Here is a 23,695-nt window from a genome sequence, read left to right as displayed (position 1 = left end):
AGACAAAGAGATCTCCAAGTTCAAGATCATCTGGGATTAAAGGCATGAAGGCACACCACTTTAATCTGGGCCACACCCTCTGCTGGACACCTACAGCCTTTAATCTGGTCTACACCCTCTGCTGGAGACCCACATGCCTTTAATCTGGGCCACACCCTCTGCTGGAGACCTACAGCCTTTAATCTGGGCTACACCCTCTGCTGGAGATATATAAGGACATTGGAAGAAGGAAGATTGACTCACTCTTCTTTGCCTGCTTGCCTCGTGGGACTGACCAACTGCTAGATCTTTGGACTTCCATCCACAGCTGCCTCTGCCCATTTTGGGGGAGTTGGAGTATAGAGTGTAAGTCATCGACAAATTCCCTAACTATCTAGAGACTGCCCATACATTCTGTGACTCTAGAGAACCCAGACTAATACAATTCTAATTATGTTTTTTAACATGTTTTTATCTTCTTCTGGTAAAATATAGAGATCGTGTGTGTGTGTGTGTGTGTGTGTGTGTGTGTGTGTGTGTGTGTGTGCTTGTGTGCTTGTGTGTGTGTGTTTTCTGTAGTCTGGTTCTCCCTATGCTGCCCCGGACAGTCTGGAGTTGTCTAGGTGTAGTAGCAGGTTTTCATCCAACTTGAAAAGATCCTGCTGCTTCTGCCTCTTGAGGGCTGGGATCAAAAGCATTTGCCACCACACTGAACCTTTCTTTTTAGTTTACTCTCTTTTGTTTGTGACAGTTCCCCTACGCAAACCCGGGCAATCCAGTTGTATTGTATTTTCTGTTCAAATTCTTGCTGGTGTGTTTGGTAGTGTGTTTCTACAGTAGTCAGGAGAGCTCAGAAGACTTGGATGGGTGAATTGTCTGATTCTGGTAGCCAGAGACTGGCCTCAGCTCACTGGGATTGCATGTTCAGATGTTTCCAATGTTGTTTGGAAACTGTGGTGTTAATAGTTGTATATGAATCATTGTGAGTCAACCAGAATTGTAATGAACCAGTTCTATCATCTAGAAATCGATATATATTTTATTTACATTTCAAATGATTTCCCCTTTTCTGGCCCCCCACTCCTGGAAAGTCCCATAAGCCCTCTTCCCTCCCCCTGTTCTCCCACCCACCCCTTCCCACTTCCCTGTTTTGGTTTCGCCCTATACTGCTACACTGAGTCTTTCCAGAACAAGGCCACTCCTCAGTTCTTCTTGTACATCATTTGATGTGTGGATTATGTTTTGGGTATTCCAATTTTCTAGGCTAATATCCACTTATTTGTGAGTGCATACCATGATTAATCTTTTGAGACTGGGTTATCAAGGTGACAAATCTTGATTTTCCTCATCTAGTTCTCAGGATTGCTTCCCTGTTGCTCAATGATTTAATATGCTAAAGCCACGGGGATACTTTGAAAAGAAGGTTAAAACTTTGTTTTCCAAACAGGTCGGCTGGATCTGATGCCCGAATCCACACTGGCGATGGTCAACAAAGTGGACATGTCTTTGGATGACATCATCAAGCTGAACTGGAGGCAGCAAGGAGGGCCCTCGTGGGGCCGGGGTCGCAGAGGGGCAGGCTACCAGGGCTTCTGTGGCATCCAAGCAGGCGGCGGGCCTAGGAGGAACCGGCCTGCCATGGCCCTCCGCGGCAGGAACAGGGTGGCACCATACAGCCACCAGAAGCGACGTCATGACAAGTGGCAGCAGGACCTAGTCCACAGGGGCTTCGTGGGTAGAGCCAGCGTGGAGAGCGGTGGGAAGCTGCTTGTGTCCAACCTGGACTTTGGAGTGTCTGACGCTGATATACAGGAAGTCTTTTCTTCCTCTGGTACTTTGAAGAAAGCCACCGTGCACTATGATCGCTCTGGACAAAGTCTGGGGACAGCAGAGGTGCACTTTGAACGGGAAGCAGATGCCCTGAATGCTATGCAAGAGTACAATGGTGTACCTTTGGATGGCCGCCGCATGGAGGTCCAGCTTGTCACATCCCACGTTGGTATGCAAGGAAGACCAGAACAAAGCATCAACAGAGGCGGCAGGTCAGGAATCCGTGGCTCTGGAGGTTCCCGTGCTGGAGGCACCAGGAGGTGGACCCGTGGAGGCTACCGGGGAGGAGGCCGAGGGGCCAGCAGCAACTCAAGGCAGTAGCTTACCGCAGAGGGGTTGGACGCACAGCTGGATGCATATACGGAAAGCATGGACACTCACTGAGCCAATCCATGCGAGAAATGGGACCCAGAAGCCTCATCTGTGGTGCCTAGGGAGAGGGGTTTGACTGCCACTGGACTGTGCAGACCAGGGTGCATTTATGTTTTGCTTCTTTTGATTTCTCCCCTTTTGCTTGCCTGTTTTTTAAAAAAAAGTTAAAACCAATGTAAACTGTTTGTTTGTTTTTTTATTTCTGAAACAGACCCTCTTTTGTACTGAGTTATTTGGGGGATAAATTTTACTTGTTGCTGTTGTGCTGAAGGTAGCATTCTCACCTTTGCCATACTAAAAGAGAAATGTGTACAGGGAAAAACCAAACAAAACAAGTATTCTAGGGTAATAATGTAGTAAGTCTTGGTTGAGACTGGTTTTTGTGGTTGTTATAATCATCAAAGTAGAAAGTGGTATAAGATTATGTTCTCTGGGCCTGAGTGGGTAAGGGGGTACCTCAGTGGACCCATGCAGAGGCAACCCTTCTCCTGGAGGGACCACACACAGGATGGTATAGTAGAGAAGAGAGTTTATTTGGAGCATGGGGAGGGGAGCTAAGGGGGAGTCAAGAGGCAGAGAAAGGCAGAGAGGCAGAGAGAAGAAGCTGGCAATGAGCTTGTGGAGAGATGGGGGATGGGAAAGGGGAATTGAAGAGCCCAGGAGGGCAAGAGAACATGAGGATGAGAGACAGAGAGAGAGAGAGAGAGAGAGAGAGAGAGAGAGAGAGAGAGAGAGAGAGAAAGGCAAGCAGCCCCTTTGATATGGGTCAGATCTACATGGCTATTGCCAGGTAAGTGTGGGGCTGGAGCTGAGAAAGAACCTTAACAGTGGTGATAGAATATTGATTACACTGTTTGGGTCTCTGTGGGTCTGTGCTCAAGAGTGAAGGCCAAAGGTCATGGTATTTGCCTCTTCCAAACATTTACTAGTGTGGCCTACAAATATTGTCACCAATGAGAGTGGAGTTAAAGCTGGCCTAGAATCTAGTTCCACAATGTAACTGTTTTAGTTACATTTAGTTTCTCCATCCTCAGTGGAAGCCAGCAAATATTCTACATCTCAGGGTCTCGGACCATGTGTTTACTAGCAAGGACTGTATAGTGTCATGGCTGTTGGGAGAGGAGGAAACTGGCATTTGGGGTTTTCATATACAAGGGCAGAGAAGTTAAATCTCATAGAAAATTTAGAGACTAAACCATTCAGGAAATGGCGGTGGGCACATCTCTGCTTAACCACTGGCAGCCTGTGACTCCAACTGTAATGGGAAAGAGCTCATTTGACTCGGGTCATTTAAGAGGTAATTGCGATCTTGTTGAAAGCAGGAAAAAAGGAAGTGATCCTAGCAGAGCATCCCAAGTAGAGGTCTGGTCTAACTTCAAAAAGCTTATAGGTGTGGTGCTTAATGTGACATGAGGAGATCATGATCAATCAGGTCACAGGTGATCTGGATCTCCAGGCAGGCAGGCAAGCAGGCAGGCAGCCACCTTTAATGGGAACCTTGCCTGGGGACATTCAATCAGGCTAAATTAACTTAGATTGAATCTAATCTGGGCCATATCTTCTTCTCTAAGCCTATATAAAGACATGGAAGAAGCAGCTTTGGCTCTTTGCCTGCTTGCTCTCACCTTGCTAGCAAGTCCATCCCTTCAGCGGGATCCCAGCATCTCTACCCAAGACCAGTTGAGACCTCCAGCCTTGTGGACTGAGTGGATTCTGGAGTCCTGAACTTTCAGTTCATAACAATACCACTACTGGATGATGGGACCACAGTTCATAAATCATTCAAATAAATCCCCTTTCTGTATGTAGAGATTCACTCTCTAAGTTCTGCTTCTCTAGAGAACCCTGCCTAACATAGTGATGATGGTTTTCATTTCAAAGATTTAGAAGAAAGATACTTGTCTCAAAACTACTTCTCTGAGCTGAGCATAGTGGCCCATGGGTTTTCTCTCACTACTCAGTAGAGGGACTTAAGCAAATCTATGATTCTGAGGCCAGCCTGGACCATGTATCAAGTTCTCAGCTCCAGAGTCTGACTAGGTCTTAAAGGTAAACCAACCAAACAAACCAATGTTCTCTGTCTGCACCAGTCAGGACACTGAGATGAATCTGAAAATGGGACCCAGTGAGTTCCATTCCAATGGAATTGATGGCTGAGCCCAACGTCTTAAACACTAAGCCCCCCTATCTCAAAGCCTTACTTCTTTCAGTATAATATCCATACATTTTCTTCTCCTCCTTAACATCCTTCAAGAAGGGCTCCAAGGGTGTCTCCATGGCAGAGTGCTTTCGGGGCACATGTGCAGCCATGGGTTAGATGCCCAGCAATAAACACAATTAGTAGCTGTCTGTCTTTGTGGCACCCCTCTACAGGACTGTCTCTGATTCCCTCTATGTTGCAGTCAGAGAATCTTGTGATATGTCTATTTATGGCACTGTTTTTGTTTCTTTCTTTGTTTCTTTGCTTTCTGTTTTTGCTATCTAGTGGGCAAAGTTTAGAAATGGTGTTCTGAGTTTTAGGTGTCAACAGCTTTCATCTAAGCACTTGGGAGGCAGAGGCAGGCAGATCTTTGAGTTGGAGGCCATCTCTGCTCTACAGAGTGGACCCCCACAATACCTAGGGGGGTGGAAACTAACTGATTTAAGAGGTAAGTGGGATAAACTGTGTGCAGGCTATGAAAAATGAAGCTTTCAGTCAGATTAGTGTATATCACAAGGAATTAGCCACAGTATTTTCTTTTGGCATCCCTGTTACAGTTCCCAAACATTGCTTTCTTTGGTATTCTGTTCCTTTATGGAGTATAATTATTTGTGGTGTGAAAAAAAATCCCAACACTTACACATAACATTCAACTCTAAATTGTATTTGCTTTTAAGTAATGTTGACATTTTGAAATTGTGTATTTTGGAGGTTTATAATTTTCATTTTGTAGTGGCTATTCCTGGTTGTCAACTTGACTATATCTGGAATGAACTACAGTCTAGAATTGGAAGGCTCACCTATGATCCTAATCTGGAGGCTCAGAGATATAAGTTTCTGACCTGGATCTTGGCATGGAGATCTTGAAGCACAGTGGCTATGACTTCCAGAAGATTAAGACAAGGAGATCTCTGAGTTCAAGATCATCTGGGATTAAAGGCATGAAGGCACATGCCTTTAATCTGGGCCACACCCTCTGCTGGTGACCTACAGCCTTTAATCTGGTCTACACCCTCTGCTGGAGACCCACATGCCTTTAATCTGGGCCACAGCCTCTGCTGGAGACCTATAGCCTTTAATCTGGGCCACACCCTCTACTGGAGATCTATATAAGGACATTGGTAGAAGGAAGATTGACTCACTCTTTCTTGCCTGCTTGCCTCGTGGGACTGACCAACTGCTAGATCTTTGGACTTCCATCCACAGCTGCCTCTGCCCATTTTGGGGGAGTTGGAGTATAGAGTGTAAGTCATCGACAAATTCCCTAACTATCTAGAGACTGCCCATACATTCTGTGACTCTAGAGAACCCAGACTAATACAATTCTAATTATGTTTTTTAACATGTTTTTATCTTCTTCTGGTAAAATATACAGAGAGTGTGTGTGTGTTTTCTGTAGTTTGGTTCTCCCTATGCTGCCCTGGACAGTCTGGAGTTGTCTAGGTGTAGTAGCAGGTTTTCATCCAACTTGAAAAGATCCTCCTGCTTCTGCCTCTTGAGGGCTGGGATCAAAAGCATTTGCCACCACACTGAACTTTTCTTTTCAGTTTACTCTCTTTTGTTTGGGACCGTGTTCCCCTATGCAACCCTGGGCAATCCAGTTGTATTGTATTTTCTGTTCAAATTCTTGCTGGTGTGTTTGGTAGTGTGTTTCTACAGTAGTCAGGAGAGCTCAGAAGACTTGGATGGGTGATTGTCTGATTCTGGTAGCCAGAGACTGGCCTCAGCTCACTGGGATTGCATGTTCAGGTGTTTCCAATGTTGTTTGGAAACTGTGGTGTTAATAGTTGTATATGAATCATTGTGAGTCAACCAGAATTGTAATGAACCAGTTCTATCATCTAGAAATCGATATATTTTTTATTTACATTTCAAATGATTTCCCCTTTTCTGGCCCCCCACTCCTGGAAAGTCCCATAAGCCCTCTTCCCTCCCCCTCTTCTCCCATGCACCCCTTCCCACTTCCCTGTTTTGGTTTTGCCCTATACTGCTACACTGAGTCTTTCCAGAACAAGGCCACTCCTCAGTTCTTCTTGTACATCATTTGATGTGTGGATTATGTTTTGGGTATTCCAATTTTCTAGGCTAATATCCACTTATTTGTGAGTGCATACCATGATTAATCTTTTGAGACTGGGTTATCAAGGTGACAAATCTTGATTTTCCTCATCTAGTTCTCAGGACCCCTTCCCTGTTGCTCAATGATTTAATATGGTAAAGCCACGGGGATACTTTGAACATAAGGTTAAAACTTCGTTTTCCAAACAGGTTGGCTGGATCTGATGCCGGAATCCACACTGGCGATGGCCAACAAAGTGGACATGTCTTTGGATGACATCATCAAGCTGAACTGGAGGCAGCAAGGAGGGCCCTCGTGGGGCCGGGGTCACAGAGGGGCAGGCTAGCAGGGCTTCTGTGGCATCCAAGCAGGCGGCAGGCCTAGGAGGAACCGGCCTGCCATGGCCCTCCGCGGCAGGAACAGGGTGGCACCATACAGCCACCAGAAGCAACGTCATGACAAGTGGCAGCAGGACCTAGTCCATAGGGCCTTCGTGGGTAGAGCCAGCGTGGAGAGCGGTGGGAAGCTGCTTGTGTCCAACCTGGACTTTGGAGTGTCTGATGCTGATATACAGGAAGTCTTTTCTTCCTCTGGTACTTTGAAGAAAGCCACCGTGCACTATAATCGCTCTGGACAAAGTTTGGGGACAGCAGAGGTGCACTTTGAATGGGAAGCAGATGCCCTGAAGGCTATGCAAGAGTACAATGGTGTGCCTTTGGATGGCCGCCACATGAAGGTCCAGCTTGTCACATCCCACATTGGTATACAAGGAAGACCAGAACAAAGCATCAACAGAGGCGGCAGGTCAGGAATCCGTGACTCTGGAGGTTCCCGTGCTGGAGGCACCAGGAGATGGACACGTGGAGGCTACCGGGGAGGAGGCAGAGGGGCCAACAGCAACTCAAGGCAGCAGCTTACCGCAGAGGAGTTGGTCGCACAGCTGGGTGCATATACGGAAGGCATGGACACTAACTGAGCAAATCCATGCGAGAAATGGGACCCAGAAGCCTCATCTGTGGTGCCTAGGGAGAGGGGGGTTGACTGCCACTGGACTGTGCAGACCAGGGTGCATTTATGTTTTGCTTCTTTTGATTTCTCCCCTTTTGCTTGCCTGTTTTTTTTTTAAAAAAGTTAAAACCAATGTAAACTGTTTGTTTGTTTTTTTATTTCTGAAATAGACCCTCTTTTGTACTGAGTTATTTGGGGGATAAATTTTACTTGTTGCTGTTGTGCTGAAGGTAGCATTCTCACCTTTGCCATACTAAAAGAGAAATGTGTACAGGGAAAAACCAAACAAAACAAGTATTCTAGGGTAATAAAGTAGTAAGTCTTGGTTGAGACTGGTTTTTGTGGTTGTTGTAATCATCAAAGTAGAAAGTGATATAAGATTATGTTCTCTGGGCCTGAGTGGGTAAGGGGGTACCTCAGTGGACCCATGCAGAGGCAACCCTTCTCCTGGAGGGACCGCACACCGGATGGTATAGTAGAGAAGAGAGTTTATTTGGGACATGGGGAGGGGAGCTAAGGGGGAGTCAAGAGGGAGAGAAAGGCAGAGAGGCAGAGAGAAGAAGCTGGCAATGAGCTTGTGGAGAGATGGGGGATGGGAAAGGGGAATTGAAGAGCCCAGGAGGGCAAGAGAACATGAGGATGAGAGAGAGAGAGAGAGAGAGAGAGAGAGAGAGAGAGAGAGAGAGAGAGAGAGAGAGAGGAGGGGGCAAACAGCCCCTTTGATATAGGTCAGGCCTAGCTGGCTATTACCAGGTAAGTGTGGGCTGGAGCTGAGAAAGAACCCTATCAGTGGTGATAGTGTGATGCTTACCCAGTTTGTCTCTCTGTGGGTCTGTGCTCAAGAGTGAAGGCCGAAGGTCATGGTATTTGCTTCTTCAAAACATTTACAAGTGTGGCCTACAAATATTGTTGTCACCCAAGAGAGTGGAATTAAAGCTGGCCTAGAATCCAGTTCCCTGGTGTAACTATCTTAGTGGTTCAGTAGGGCTGGGTTTCTAAATCTTCCATGGAAGTCAGCAACTATCCTACATCTCAGAGTGATATTTGGGAACCATGTGTTTACTAGCAAGGACTGTATAGTGTCATGGCTGTTGGGAGAGGAGGAAACTGGCATTTGGGGTTTTCATATACAAGGGCATAGAAGTTAAATCTCATAGAAAATTTAGAGACTAAACCATCCAGGAAATGGTGGTGGGCACAACTCTGCTTAACCACTGGCAGCCTGTGACTCCAACTGTAATGGGAAAGAGCTCATTTGACTCGGGTCATTTAAGAGGTAATTGCGATCTTGTTGAAAGCAGGAAAAAAGGAAGTGATCCTAGCAGAGCATCCCAAGTAGAGGTCTGGTCTAACTTCAAAAAGCTTATAGGTGTGGAGCTTAATGTGACATGAGGAGATCATGATCAATCAGGTCACAGCTGATCCGGATCTCCAGGCAGGCAGGCAAGCAGGCAGGCAGCCACGTTTAATGGGAACCTTGCCTGGGGACATTCAATCAGGCTAAATTAACTTAGATTGAATCTAATCTGGGCCATATCTTCTTCTCTAAGCCTATAGAAAGACATGGAAGAAGCAGCTTTGGCTCTTTGCCTGCTTGCTCTCACCTTGCTAGCAAGTCCATCCCTTCAGCGCGATCCCAGCATCTCTACCGAAGACCAGTTGAGACCTCCAGCCTTGTTGACTGAGTGGAACTGGAGTCCTGAACTTTCAGTTCATAACAATACCGCTATTGGATGATGGGACCACAGTTCATAAATCATTCAAATAAATCCCCTTTCTGTATGTAGAGATTCATTCTCTAAGTTCTGCTTCTCTAGAGAACCCTGCCTAACATAGTGATGATGGTTTTCATTTCAAAGATTTAGAAGAAAGATACTTGTCTCAAAACTACTTCTCTGAGCTGGGTATAGTGGCCCAGGGTTTTTCTCTCACTACTCAGTAGAGGGACTTAAGCAAATCTATGATTCTGAGGCCAGCCTGGACCGTGTATCAAGTTCTAAGCTCCAGAGTCTGACTAGGTCTTAAAGGTAAACCAACCAAACAAACCAATGTTCTCTGTCTGCACCAGTCAAGACACTGAGATGAATCTGGAAATGGGACCCAGTGAGTTCCATTCCAATGGAATTGATGGCTGAGCCCAATGTCTTATACACTAAGCCCCCGTATCTCAAAGCCTTCCTTCTTTCAGTATAATATCCATACATTTTCTTCTCCTCCTTAACATCCTTCAAGAAGGGCTCCAAGGGTGTCTCCATGGCAGAGTGCTTTCGGGGCACATGTGCAGCCATGGGTTAGATGCCCAGCAATAAACACAATTAGTAGCTGTCTGTCTTTGTGGCACCCCTCTACAGGACTGTCTCTGATTCCCTCTATGTTGCAGTCACAGAATCTTGTGATCTGTGTCCAATTTTTGGCGCTGTTTTTGTTTCTTTCTTTGTTTCTTTGTTTTCTGTTTTTCCTATCTAGTGGGCAAAGTTTAGAAATGGTGTTCTGAGTCTTTAGGTGTCAACAGCTTTCATCTAAGCACTTGGGAGGCAGAGGCAGGCAGATCTTTGAGTTGGAGGCCATCTCTGCTCTACAGAGTGGACCCCCACAATACCTAGGGGGGTGGAAACTAACTGATTTAAGAGGTAAGTGGGATAAACTGTGTGCAGGCTATGAAAAATGAAGCTTTCAGTCAGATTAGTGTATATCACAAGGAATTAGCCACAGTATTTTCTTTTGGCATCCCTGTTACAGTTCCCAAACATTGCTTTCTTTGGTATTCTGTTCCTTTATGGAGTATAATTATTTGTGGTGTGAAAAAAAATCCCAACACTTACACATAACATTCAACTCTAAATTGTATTTGCTTTTAAGTAATGTTGACATTTTGAAATTGTGTATTTTGGAGGTTTATAATTTTCATTTTGTAGTGGCTATTCCTGGTTGTCAACTTGACTATATCTGGAATGAACTACAGTCTAGAATTGGAAGGCTCACCTATGATCCTAATCTGGAGGCTCAGAGATATAAGTTTCTGACCTGGATCTTGGCATGGAGATCTTGAAGCACAGTGGCTATGACTTCCAGAAGATTAAGACAAGGAGATCTCTGAGTTCAAGATCATCTGGGATTAAAGGCATGAAGGCACATGCCTTTAATCTGGGCCACACCCTCTGCTGGTGACCTACAGCCTTTAATCTGGTCTACACCCTCTGCTGGAGACCCACATGCCTTTAATCTGGGCCACAGCCTCTGCTGGAGACCTATAGCCTTTAATCTGGGCCACACCCTCTACTGGAGATCTATATAAGGACATTGGTAGAAGGAAGATTGACTCACTCTTTCTTGCCTGCTTGCCTCGTGGGACTGACCAACTGCTAGATCTTTGGACTTCCATCCACAGCTGCCTCTGCCCATTTTGGGGGAGTTGGAGTATAGAGTGTAAGTCATCGACAAATTCCCTAACTATCTAGAGACTGCCCATACATTCTGTGACTCTAGAGAACCCAGACTAATACAATTCTAATTATGTTTTTTAACATGTTTTTATCTTCTTCTGGTAAAATATACAGAGAGTGTGTGTGTGTTTTCTGTAGTTTGGTTCTCCCTATGCTGCCCTGGACAGTCTGGAGTTGTCTAGGTGTAGTAGCAGGTTTTCATCCAACTTGAAAAGATCCTCCTGCTTCTGCCTCTTGAGGGCTGGGATCAAAAGCATTTGCCACCACACTGAACTTTTCTTTTCAGTTTACTCTCTTTTGTTTGGGACCGTGTTCCCCTATGCAACCCTGGGCAATCCAGTTGTATTGTATTTTCTGTTCAAATTCTTGCTGGTGTGTTTGGTAGTGTGTTTCTACAGTAGTCAGGAGAGCTCAGAAGACTTGGATGGGTGATTGTCTGATTCTGGTAGCCAGAGACTGGCCTCAGCTCACTGGGATTGCATGTTCAGGTGTTTCCAATGTTGTTTGGAAACTGTGGTGTTAATAGTTGTATATGAATCATTGTGAGTCAACCAGAATTGTAATGAACCAGTTCTATCATCTAGAAATCGATATATTTTTTATTTACATTTCAAATGATTTCCCCTTTTCTGGCCCCCCACTCCTGGAAAGTCCCATAAGCCCTCTTCCCTCCCCCTCTTCTCCCATGCACCCCTTCCCACTTCCCTGTTTTGGTTTTGCCCTATACTGCTACACTGAGTCTTTCCAGAACAAGGCCACTCCTCAGTTCTTCTTGTACATCATTTGATGTGTGGATTATGTTTTGGGTATTCCAATTTTCTAGGCTAATATCCACTTATTTGTGAGTGCATACCATGATTAATCTTTTGAGACTGGGTTATCAAGGTGACAAATCTTGATTTTCCTCATCTAGTTCTCAGGACCCCTTCCCTGTTGCTCAATGATTTAATATGGTAAAGCCACGGGGATACTTTGAACATAAGGTTAAAACTTCGTTTTCCAAACAGGTTGGCTGGATCTGATGCCGGAATCCACACTGGCGATGGCCAACAAAGTGGACATGTCTTTGGATGACATCATCAAGCTGAACTGGAGGCAGCAAGGAGGGCCCTCGTGGGGCCGGGGTCACAGAGGGGCAGGCTAGCAGGGCTTCTGTGGCATCCAAGCAGGCGGCAGGCCTAGGAGGAACCGGCCTGCCATGGCCCTCCGCGGCAGGAACAGGGTGGCACCATACAGCCACCAGAAGCAACGTCATGACAAGTGGCAGCAGGACCTAGTCCATAGGGCCTTCGTGGGTAGAGCCAGCGTGGAGAGCGGTGGGAAGCTGCTTGTGTCCAACCTGGACTTTGGAGTGTCTGATGCTGATATACAGGAAGTCTTTTCTTCCTCTGGTACTTTGAAGAAAGCCACCGTGCACTATAATCGCTCTGGACAAAGTTTGGGGACAGCAGAGGTGCACTTTGAATGGGAAGCAGATGCCCTGAAGGCTATGCAAGAGTACAATGGTGTGCCTTTGGATGGCCGCCACATGAAGGTCCAGCTTGTCACATCCCACATTGGTATACAAGGAAGACCAGAACAAAGCATCAACAGAGGCGGCAGGTCAGGAATCCGTGACTCTGGAGGTTCCCGTGCTGGAGGCACCAGGAGATGGACACGTGGAGGCTACCGGGGAGGAGGCAGAGGGGCCAACAGCAACTCAAGGCAGCAGCTTACCGCAGAGGAGTTGGTCGCACAGCTGGGTGCATATACGGAAGGCATGGACACTAACTGAGCAAATCCATGCGAGAAATGGGACCCAGAAGCCTCATCTGTGGTGCCTAGGGAGAGGGGGGTTGACTGCCACTGGACTGTGCAGACCAGGGTGCATTTATGTTTTGCTTCTTTTGATTTCTCCCCTTTTGCTTGCCTGTTTTTTTTTTAAAAAAGTTAAAACCAATGTAAACTGTTTGTTTGTTTTTTTATTTCTGAAATAGACCCTCTTTTGTACTGAGTTATTTGGGGGATAAATTTTACTTGTTGCTGTTGTGCTGAAGGTAGCATTCTCACCTTTGCCATACTAAAAGAGAAATGTGTACAGGGAAAAACCAAACAAAACAAGTATTCTAGGGTAATAAAGTAGTAAGTCTTGGTTGAGACTGGTTTTTGTGGTTGTTGTAATCATCAAAGTAGAAAGTGATATAAGATTATGTTCTCTGGGCCTGAGTGGGTAAGGGGGTACCTCAGTGGACCCATGCAGAGGCAACCCTTCTCCTGGAGGGACCGCACACCGGATGGTATAGTAGAGAAGAGAGTTTATTTGGGACATGGGGAGGGGAGCTAAGGGGGAGTCAAGAGGGAGAGAAAGGCAGAGAGGCAGAGAGAAGAAGCTGGCAATGAGCTTGTGGAGAGATGGGGGATGGGAAAGGGGAATTGAAGAGCCCAGGAGGGCAAGAGAACATGAGGATGAGAGAGAGAGAGAGAGAGAGAGAGAGAGAGAGAGAGAGAGAGAGAGAGAGAGAGAGAGAGAGGAGGGGGCAAACAGCCCCTTTGATATAGGTCAGGCCTAGCTGGCTATTACCAGGTAAGTGTGGGCTGGAGCTGAGAAAGAACCCTATCAGTGGTGATAGTGTGATGCTTACCCAGTTTGTCTCTCTGTGGGTCTGTGCTCAAGAGTGAAGGCCGAAGGTCATGGTATTTGCTTCTTCAAAACATTTACAAGTGTGGCCTACAAATATTGTTGTCACCCAAGAGAGTGGAATTAAAGCTGGCCTAGAATCCAGTTCCCTGGTGTAACTATCTTAGTGGTTCAGTAGGGCTGGGTTTCTAAATCTTCCATGGAAGTCAGCAACTATCCTACATCTCAGAGTGATATTTGGGAACCATGTGTTTACTAGCAAGGACTGTATAGTGTCATGGCTGTTGGGAGAGGAGGAAACTGGCATTTGGGGTTTTCATATACAAGGGCATAGAAGTTAAATCTCATAGAAAATTTAGAGACTAAACCATCCAGGAAATGGTGGTGGGCACAACTCTGCTTAACCACTGGCAGCCTGTGACTCCAACTGTAATGGGAAAGAGCTCATTTGACTCGGGTCATTTAAGAGGTAATTGCGATCTTGTTGAAAGCAGGAAAAAAGGAAGTGATCCTAGCAGAGCATCCCAAGTAGAGGTCTGGTCTAACTTCAAAAAGCTTATAGGTGTGGAGCTTAATGTGACATGAGGAGATCATGATCAATCAGGTCACAGCTGATCCGGATCTCCAGGCAGGCAGGCAAGCAGGCAGGCAGCCACGTTTAATGGGAACCTTGCCTGGGGACATTCAATCAGGCTAAATTAACTTAGATTGAATCTAATCTGGGCCATATCTTCTTCTCTAAGCCTATAGAAAGACATGGAAGAAGCAGCTTTGGCTCTTTGCCTGCTTGCTCTCACCTTGCTAGCAAGTCCATCCCTTCAGCGCGATCCCAGCATCTCTACCGAAGACCAGTTGAGACCTCCAGCCTTGTTGACTGAGTGGAACTGGAGTCCTGAACTTTCAGTTCATAACAATACCGCTATTGGATGATGGGACCACAGTTCATAAATCATTCAAATAAATCCCCTTTCTGTATGTAGAGATTCATTCTCTAAGTTCTGCTTCTCTAGAGAACCCTGCCTAACATAGTGATGATGGTTTTCATTTCAAAGATTTAGAAGAAAGATACTTGTCTCAAAACTACTTCTCTGAGCTGGGTATAGTGGCCCAGGGTTTTTCTCTCACTACTCAGTAGAGGGACTTAAGCAAATCTATGATTCTGAGGCCAGCCTGGACCGTGTATCAAGTTCTAAGCTCCAGAGTCTGACTAGGTCTTAAAGGTAAACCAACCAAACAAACCAATGTTCTCTGTCTGCACCAGTCAAGACACTGAGATGAATCTGGAAATGGGACCCAGTGAGTTCCATTCCAATGGAATTGATGGCTGAGCCCAATGTCTTATACACTAAGCCCCCGTATCTCAAAGCCTTCCTTCTTTCAGTATAATATCCATACATTTTCTTCTCCTCCTTAACATCCTTCAAGAAGGGCTCCAAGGGTGTCTCCATGGCAGAGTGCTTTCGGGGCACATGTGCAGCCATGGGTTAGATGCCCAGCAATAAACACAATTAGTAGCTGTCTGTCTTTGTGGCACCCCTCTACAGGACTGTCTCTGATTCCCTCTATGTTGCAGTCACAGAATCTTGTGATCTGTGTCCAATTTTTGGCGCTGTTTTTGTTTCTTTCTTTGTTTCTTTGTTTTCTGTTTTTCCTATCTAGTGGGCAAAGTTTAGAAATGGTGTTCTGAGTCTTTAGGTGTCAACAGCTTTCATCTAAGCACTTGGGAGGCAGAGGCAGGCAGATCTTTGAGTTGGAGGCCATCTCTGCTCTACAGAGTGGACCCCCACAATACCTAGGGGGGTGGAAACTAACTGATTTAAGAGGTAAGTGGGATAAACTGTGTGCAGGCTATGAAAAATGAAGCTTTCAGTCAGATTAGTGTATATCACAAGGAATTAGCCACAGTATTTTCTTTTGGCATCGCTGTTACAGTTCCCAAACATTGCTTTCTTTGGTATTCTGTCCCTTTATAGAGTGTAATTATTTGTGGTGTGAAAAAAAATCCCAACACTTACACATAACATTCAACTCTAAATTCTATTTGCTTTTAAGTAATGTTGACATTTTGAAATTGTGTATTTTGGAGGTTTATAATTTTCATTCTTGTAGTGGCTATTCTTGGTTGTCAACTTGACTATATCTGGAATGAACTACAGTCTAGAATTGGAAGGCTCACCTATGATCCTAATCTGGAGGCTCAGAGATATAAGTTTCTGACCTGTATCTTGGCCTGGAGATCTTGAAGCACAGTGGCTATGAATTCCAGAAGATTAAGACAAGGAGATCTCCAAGTTCAAGATCATCTGGGATTAAAGGCATGAAGGCACATGCCTTTAATCTGGGCCACACCCTCTGCTGGTGACCTACAGCCTTTAATCTGGTCTACACCCTCTGCTGGAGACCCACATGCCTTTAATCTGGGCCACACCCTCTGCTGGAGACCCACACACCTTTAATCTGGGCCACAGCCTGTGCTGGAGATCTATATAAGGACACTGGAAGAAGGAATATTTACTCACTCTTCTTTGCATGCTTGCCTCGTGGGACTGAGCAACTGCTAGATCCTTGGACTTCCATCCACAGCTACCTCTGCCCATTTTGGGGGAGGTGGAGTATAGAGTGTAAGTCATAGACAAATTCCCTAACTATCTAGAGACTGCCCATACATTCTGTGACTCTAGAGAACCCAGACTAATACAATTCTAATTATGTTTTTTAACATGTTTTTATCTTCTTCTGGTAAAATATACAGAGAGTGTGTGTGTGTTTTCTGTAGTCTGGTTCTCCCTATGCTGCCCTGGACAGTCTGGAGTTGTCTAGGGGTAGTAGCAGGTTTTCATCTAACTTGAAAAGATCCTCCTGCTTCTGCCTCTTGAGGGCTGGGATCAAAAGCATTTGCCACCACACTGAACTTTTCTTTTTAGTTTACTCTCTTTTGTTTGTGACAGTTCCCCTACGCAACCCTGGGCAATCCAGTTGTATTGTATTTTCTGTTCAAACTCTTGCTGGTGTGTTTGGTAGTGTGTTTCTACAGTAGTCAGGAGAGCTCCGAAGACTTGGATGGGTGAATTGTCTGATTCTGGTAGCCAGAGACTGGCCTCAGCTCACTGGGATTGCATGTTCAGGTGTTTCCAATGTTGTTTGGAAACTGTGGTGTTAATAGTTGTATATGAATCATTGTGAGTCAACCAGAATTGTAATGAACCAGTTCTATCATCTAGAAATCGATATATATTTTATTTACATTTCAAATGATTTCCCCTTTTCTGGCCCCCCACTCCTGGAAAGTCCTATAAGCCCTATTCCCTCCCCCTGTTCTCCCACCCACCCCTTCCGACTTCCCTGTTTTGGTTTCGACCTATACTGCTACACTGAGTCTTTCCAGAACAAGGCCACTCCTCAGTTCTTCTTGTACATCATTTGATGTGTGGATTATGTTTTGGGTATTCCAATTTTTCTAGGCTAATATCCACTTATTTGTGAGTGCATACCATGATTAATCTTTTGAGACTGGGTTATCAAGGTGACAGATCTTGATTTTCCTCATCTAGTTCTAAGGATTGCTTCCCTGTTGCTCAATGATTTAATATGCTAAAGCCACAGGGATACTTTGAACAGAAGGTTAAAACTTTGTTTTCCAAACAGGTCGGCTGGATCTGATGCCCGAATCCACACTGGCGATGGCCAACAAAGTGGACATGTCTTTGGATGACATCATCAAGCTGAACTGGAGGCAGCAAGGAGGGCCCTCGTGGGGCCGGGGTCGCAGAGGGGCAGGCTACCAGGGCTTCTGTGGCATCCAAGCAGGCGGCGGGCCTAGGAGGAACCGGCCTGCCATGGCCCTCCGCGGCAGGAACAGGGTGGCACCATACAGCCACCAGAAGCGACGTCATGACAAGTGGCAGCAGGACCTAGTCCACAGGGGCTTCGTGGGTAGAGCCAGCGTGGAGAGCGGTGGGAAGCTGCTTGTGTCCAACCTGGACTTTGGAGTGTCTGACGCTGATATACAGGAAGTCTTTTCTTCCTCTGGTACTTTGAAGAAAGCCACCGTGCACCATAATCGCTATGGACAAAGTTTGGGGACAGCAGAGGTGCACTTTGAACGGGAAGCAGATGCCCTGAAGGCTATGCAAGAGTACAATGGTGTACCTTTGGATGGCCGCCGCATGAAGGTCCAGCTTGTCACATCCCATGTTGGTATGCAAGGAAGACCAGAACAAAGCATCAACAGAGGCGGCAGGTCAGGAATCCGTGGCTCTGGAGGTTCCCGTGCTGGAGGCACCAGGAGATGGACACGTGGAGGCTACCGGGGAGGAGGCAGAGGGGCCAGCAGCAACTCAAGGCAGCAGCTTACCGCAGAGGAGTTGGACGCACAGCTGGATGCATATACGGAAAGCATGGACACTAACTGAGCAAATCCATGGGAGAAATGGGACCCAGAAGCCTCATCTGTGGTGCCTAGGGAGAGGGGGGTTGACTGCCGCTGGACTCTGCAGACCAGGGTGCATTTGTGTTTTGCTTCTTTTGATTTCTCCCCTTTTGCTTGCCTGTTTTTTTAAAAAAAGTTAAAACCAATGTAAACTGTTTGTTTGTTTTTTTATTTCTGAAATAGACCCTCTTTTGTACTGAGTTATTTGGGGGATAAATTTTACTTGTTGCTGTTGTGCTGAAGGTAGCATTCTCACCTTTGCCATACTAAAAGAGAAATGTGTACAGGGAAAAACCAAACAAAACAAGTATTCTAGGGTAATAAAGTAGTACGTCTTGGTTGAGACTGGTTTTTGTGGTTGTTGTAATCATCAAAGTAGAAAGTGATATAAGATTATGTTCTCTGGGCCTGAGTGGGTAAGGGGGTACCTCAGTGGACCCATGCAGAGGCAACCATTCTCCTGGAGGGACCGCACACCGGATGGTATAGTAGAGAAGAGAGTTTATTTGGGACATGGGGAGGGGAGCTAAGGGGGAGTCAAGAGGCAGAGAAAGGCAGAGAGGCAGAGAGGCAGAGAGAAGAAGCTGGCAATGAGCTTGTGGAGAGATGGGGGATGGGAAAGGGGAATTGAAGTGTCCAGAAGGGCAAGAGAACATGAGGATGAGAGAGAGAGAGAGAGAGAGAGAGAGAGAGAGAGAGAGAGAGAGAGAGAGAGAGAGAGAGAGAGGAGGGGCAAACAGCCCCTTTGATATAGGTCAGGCCTAGCTGGCTATTACCAGGTAAGTGTGGGCTGGAGCTGAGAAAGAACCTTAACAGTGGTGATAGTGTGATGCTTACCCAGTTTGTCTCTCTGTGGGTCTGTGCTCAAGAGTGAAGGCCGAAGGTCATGGTATTTGCTTCTTCAAAACATTTACAAGTGTGGCCTACAAATATTGTTGTCACCCAAGAGAGTGGAATTAAAGCTGGCCTAGAATCCAGTTCCCTGGTGTAACTATCTTAGTGGTTCAGTAGGGCTGGGTTTCTAAATCTTCCATGGAAGTCAGCAACTATCCTACATCTCAGAGTGATATTTGGGAACCATGTGTTTACTAGCAAGGACTGTATAGTGTCATGGCTGTTGGGAGAGGAGGAAACTGGCATTTGGGGTTTTCATATACAAGGGCATAGAAGTTAAATCTCATAGAAAATTTAGAGACTAAACCATCCAGGAAATGGCGGTGGGCACATCTCTGCTTAACCACTGGCAGCCTGTGACTCCAACTGTAATGGGAAAGAGCTCATTTGACTCGGGTCATTTAAGAGGTAATTGCGATCTTGTTGAAAGCAGGAAAAAAGGAAGTGATCCTAGCAGAGCATCCCAAGTAGAGGTCTTGTCTAACTTCAAAAATCTTATAGGTGTGGTGCTTAATGTGACATGAGGAGATCATGATCAATCAGGTCACAGCTGATCCTGATCTGCAGGCAGGCAGGCAAGCAGGCAGGCAGCCACGTTTAATGGGAACCTTGCCTGAGGACATTCAATCAGGCTAAATTAACTTAGATTGAATCTAATCTGGGCCATATCTTCTTCTCTAAGCCTATAGAAAGACATGGAAGAAGCAGCTTTGGCTCTTTGCCTGCTTGCTCTCTCCTTGCTAGCAAGTCCATCCCTTCAGTGGGATCCCAGCATCTCTACCGAAGACCAGTTGAGACCTCCAGCCTTGTGGACTGAGTGGATTCTGGAGTCCTGAACTTTCAGTTCATAACAATACCGCTATTGGATGATGGGACCACAGTTCGTAAATCATTCAAATAAATCCCCTTTCTGGATGTAGAGATTCATTCTCTAAGTTCTGCTTCTCTAGAGAACCCTGCCTAACATAGTGATGATGGTTTTCATTTCAAAGATTTAGAAGAAAGATACTTGTCTCAAAACTACTTCTCTGAGCTGGGTATAGTGGCCCAGGGTTTTTCTCTCACTACTCAGTAGAGGGACTTAAGCATCTATGATTCTGAGGCCAGCCTGGACCGTGTATCAAGTTCTAAGCTCCAGAGTCTTACTAGGTCTTAAAGGTAAACCAACCAAACAAACCAATGTTCTCTGTCTGCACCAGTCAAGACACTGAGATGAATCTGGAAATGGGACCCAGTGAGTTCCATTCCAATGGAATTGTTGGCTGAGCCCAATGTCTTATACACTAAGCCCCCGTATCTCAAAGCCTTCCTTCTTTCAGTATAATATCCATACATTTTCTTCTCCTCCTTAACATCCTTCAAGAGGGGTTCCAATTGTGTCTCCATGGCAGAGTGCTTTCGGGGCACATGTGCAGCCATGGGTTAGATGCCCAGTAATAAACACAATTAGTAGCTGTCTGTCTTTGTGGCACCCCTCTACAGGACCGTCTCTGATTCCCTCTATGTTGCAGTCACAGAATCTTGTGATCTGTGTCCAATTTTTGGCGCTGTTTTTGTTTCTTTCTTTGTTTCTTTGTTTTCTGTTTTTCCTATCTAGTGGGCAAAGTTTAGAAATGGTGTTCTGAGTTTTAGGTGTCAGCAGCTTTCATCTAAGCACTTGGGAGGCAGAGGCAGGCAGATCTTTGAGTTGGAGGCCATCTCTGCTCTACAGAGTGGACCCCCACAATACCTAGGGGGGTGGAAACTAACTGATTTAAGAGGTAAGTGGGATAACCTGTGTGCAGGCTATGAAAAATGAAGCTTTCAGTCAGATTAGTGTATATCACAAGGAATTAGCCACAGTATTTTCTTTTGGCATCCCTGTTACAGTTCCCAAACATTGCTTTCTTTGGTATTCTGTTCCTTTATGGAGTATAATTATTTGTGGTGTGAAAAAAAATCCCAACACTTACACATAACATTCAACTCTAAATTGTATTTGCTTTTAAGTAATGTTGACATCTTGAAATTGTGTATTTTGGAGGTTTATAATTTTCATTCTTGTAGTGGCTATTCCTGGTTGTCAACTTGACTATATCTGGAATGAACTACAGTCTAGAATTGGAAGGCTCACCTATGATCCTAATCTGGAGGCTCAGAGATATAAGTTTCTGACCTGTATCTTGGCCTGGAGATCTTGAAGCACAGTGGCTATGACTTCCAGAAGATTAAGACAAGGAGATCTCTGAGTTCAAGATCATCTGGGATTAAAGGCATGAAGGCACACACCTTTAATCTGGGCCACACCCTCTGCTGGTGACCTACAACCTTTAATCTGGTCTACACCCTCTGCTGGAGACCCACATGCCTTTAATCTGGGCCACACCCTCTGCTGGAAACCTACAGCCTTTAATCTGGGCTACACCCTCTGCTGGAGATCTATATAAGGACATTGGTAGAAGGAAGATTGACTCACTCTTCCTTGGCTGCTTGCCTCGTGGGACTGACCAACTGCTAGATCTTTGGACTTCCATCCACAGCTGCCTCTGCCCATTTTGGGGGAGTTGGAGTATAGAGTGTAAGTCATCGACAAATTCCCTAACTATCTAGAGACTGCCCATACATTCTGTGACTCTAGAGAACCCAGACTAATACAATTCTAATTATGTTTTTTAACATGTTTTTATCTTCTTCTGGTAAAATATACAGAGAGTGTGTGTGTGTTTTCTGTAGTTTGGTTCTCCCTATGCTGCCCTGGACAGTCTGGAGTTGTCTAGGTGTAGTAGCAGGTTTTCATCCAACTTGAAAAGATCCTCCTGCTTCTGCCTCTTGAGGGCTGGGATCAAAAGCATTTGCCACCACACTGAACTTTTCTTTTCAGTTTACTCTCTTTTGTTTGGGACCGTGTTCCCCTATGCAACCCTGGGCAATCCAGTTGTATTGTATTTTCTGTTCAAATTCTTGCTGGTGTGTTTGGTAGTGTGTTTCTACAGTAGTCAGGAGAGCTCAGAAGACTTGGATGGGTGATTGTCTGATTCTGGTAGCCAGAGACTGGCCTCAGCTCACTGGGATTGCATGTTCAGGTGTTTCCAATGTTGTTTGGAAACTGTGGTGTTAATAGTTGTATATGAATCATTGTGAGTCAACCAGAATTGTAATGAACCAGTTCTATCATCTAGAAATCGATATATATTTTATTTACATTTCAAATGATTTCCCCTTTTCTGGCCCCCCACTCCTGGAAAGTCCCATAAACCCTCTTCCCTCCCCCTGTTCTCCCACCCACCCCTTCCCACTTCCCTGTTTTGGTTTTGCCCTATACTGCTACACTGAGTCTTTCCAGAACAAGGCCACTCCTCAGTTCTTCTTGTACATCATTTAATGTGTGGATTATGTTTTGGGTATTCCAATTTTCTAGGCTAATATCCACTTATTTGTGAGTGCATACCATGATTAATCTTTTGAGACTGGGTTATCAAGGTGACAGATCTTGATTTTCCTCATCTAGTTCTAAGGATTGCTTCCCTGTTGCTCAATGATTTAATATGCTAAAGCCACAGGGATACTTTGAACAGAAGGTTAAAACTTTGTTTTCCAAACAGGTCGGCTGGATCTGATGCCCGAATCCACACTGGCGATGGCCAACAAAGTGGACATGTCTTTGGATGACATCATCAAGCTGAACTGGAGGCAGCAAGGAGGGCCCTCGTGGGGCCGGGGTCGCAGAGGGGCAGGCTACCAGGGCTTCTGTGGCATCCAAGCAGGCGGCGGGCCTAGGAGGAACCGGCCTGCCATGGCCCTCCGCGGCAGGAACAGGGTGGCACCATACAGCCACCAGAAGCGACGTCATGACAAGTGGCAGCAGGACCTAGTCCACAGGGGCTTCGTGGGTAGAGCCAGCGTGGAGAGCGGTGGGAAGCTGCTTGTGTCCAACCTGGACTTTGGAGTGTCTGACGCTGATATACAGGAAGTCTTTTCTTCCTCTGGTACTTTGAAGAAAGCCACCGTGCACTATGATCGCTCTGGACAAAGTCTGGGGACAGCAGAGGTGCACTTTGAACGGGAAGCAGATGCCCTGAATGCTATGCAAGAGTACAATGGTGTACCTTTGGATGGCCGCCGCATGGAGGTCCAGCTTGTCACATCCCACGTTGGTATGCAAGGAAGACCAGAACAAAGCATCAACAGAGGCAGCAGGTCAGGAATCCGTGGCTCTGGAGGTTCCCGTGCTGGCGGCACCAGGAGGTGGACACGTGGAGGCTACCGGGGAGGAGGCCGAGGGGCCAGCAGCAACTCAAGGCAGTAGCTTACCGCAGAGGGGTTGGACGCACAGCTGGATGCATATACGGAAAGCATGGACACTAACTGAGCCAATCCATGCGAGAAATGGGACCCAGAAGCCTCATCTGTGGTGCCTAGGGAGAGGGGTTTGACTGCCACTGGACTGTGCAGACCAGGGTGCATTTATGTTTTGCTTCTTTTGATTTCTCCCCTTTTGCTTGCCTGTTTTTTTAAAAAAAGTTAAAACCAATGTAAACTGTTTGTTTGTTTTTTTATTTCTGAAACAGGCCCTCTTTTGTACTGAGTTAATTGGGGGATAAATTTTACTTGTTGCTGTTGTGCTGAAGGTAGCATTCTCACCTTTGCCATACTAAAAGAGAAATGTGTACAGGGAAAAACCAAACAAAACAAGTATTTTAGGGTAATAATGTAGTAAGTCTTGGTTGAGACTGGTGTTTGTGGTTGTTATAATCATCAAAGTAGAAAGTGGTCTAAGATTATGTTCTCTGGGCCTGAGTGGGTAAGGGGGTACCTCAGTGGACCCATGCAGAGGCAACCCTTCTCCTGGAGGGACCACACACAGGATGGTATAGTAGAGAAGAGA

The 23,695-nt window shown here is 45.8% G+C and overlaps 1 protein-coding gene and 1 pseudogene across 15 annotated transcripts; both read left to right on the top strand.

Moving 5' to 3' along the window:
• Nucleotides 1-183: 183 nt before the first annotated feature.
• Nucleotides 184-23,341, top strand: LOC127692401 (THO complex subunit 4-like). 15 transcript variants are annotated; one of them, XM_052192702.1, is made up of 4 exons: nucleotides 1,168-1,304; nucleotides 1,427-1,953; nucleotides 12,426-12,516; nucleotides 17,772-18,280. In XM_052192702.1, exons 1-4 carry the CDS (start codon nucleotides 1,274-1,276, stop codon nucleotides 17,918-17,920), a joined length of 798 nt encoding a protein of 265 aa, XP_052048662.1. In that variant the 5' UTR covers nucleotides 1,168-1,273; the 3' UTR covers nucleotides 17,921-18,280. The 15 variants fall into 15 exon arrangements, with proteins under 15 accessions (XP_052048668.1, XP_052048662.1, XP_052048663.1 ...); XM_052192714.1 differs by lacking the exon at nucleotides 17,772-18,280 and adding an exon at nucleotides 23,008-23,341 and having other exon boundaries at nucleotides 1,170-1,304; nucleotides 12,426-12,493; XM_052192715.1 differs by lacking the exon at nucleotides 17,772-18,280 and adding an exon at nucleotides 23,031-23,341 and having other exon boundaries at nucleotides 1,170-1,304.
• LOC127692402 (THO complex subunit 4-like) lies at nucleotides 6,491-7,773 on the top strand (annotated as a pseudogene).
• Nucleotides 23,342-23,695: the final 354 nt, after the last annotated feature.

This window comes from Apodemus sylvaticus, chromosome 9, assembly GCF_947179515.1.
Source record: "Apodemus sylvaticus chromosome 9, mApoSyl1.1, whole genome shotgun sequence".
Lineage (NCBI taxonomy): Eukaryota > Metazoa > Chordata > Mammalia > Rodentia > Muridae > Apodemus > Apodemus sylvaticus.
The sequence above is the reverse complement of the archived record's forward strand: the minus strand, read 5'-3'. Positions and strand labels throughout refer to the sequence as shown.

Excerpts from the sequence above, each read along its gene's own strand:
- LOC127692401 (XM_052192703.1), top strand. The coding sequence starts at position 1,274 with ATGATTAATCTTTTGAGACTGGGTTATCAAG. Across the intron at positions 1,305-17,153 it reads TTTGAGACTGGGTTATCAAG|GTCGGCTGGATCTGATGCCC; the intron begins GTGACAAATCTT and ends TTTTCCAAACAG.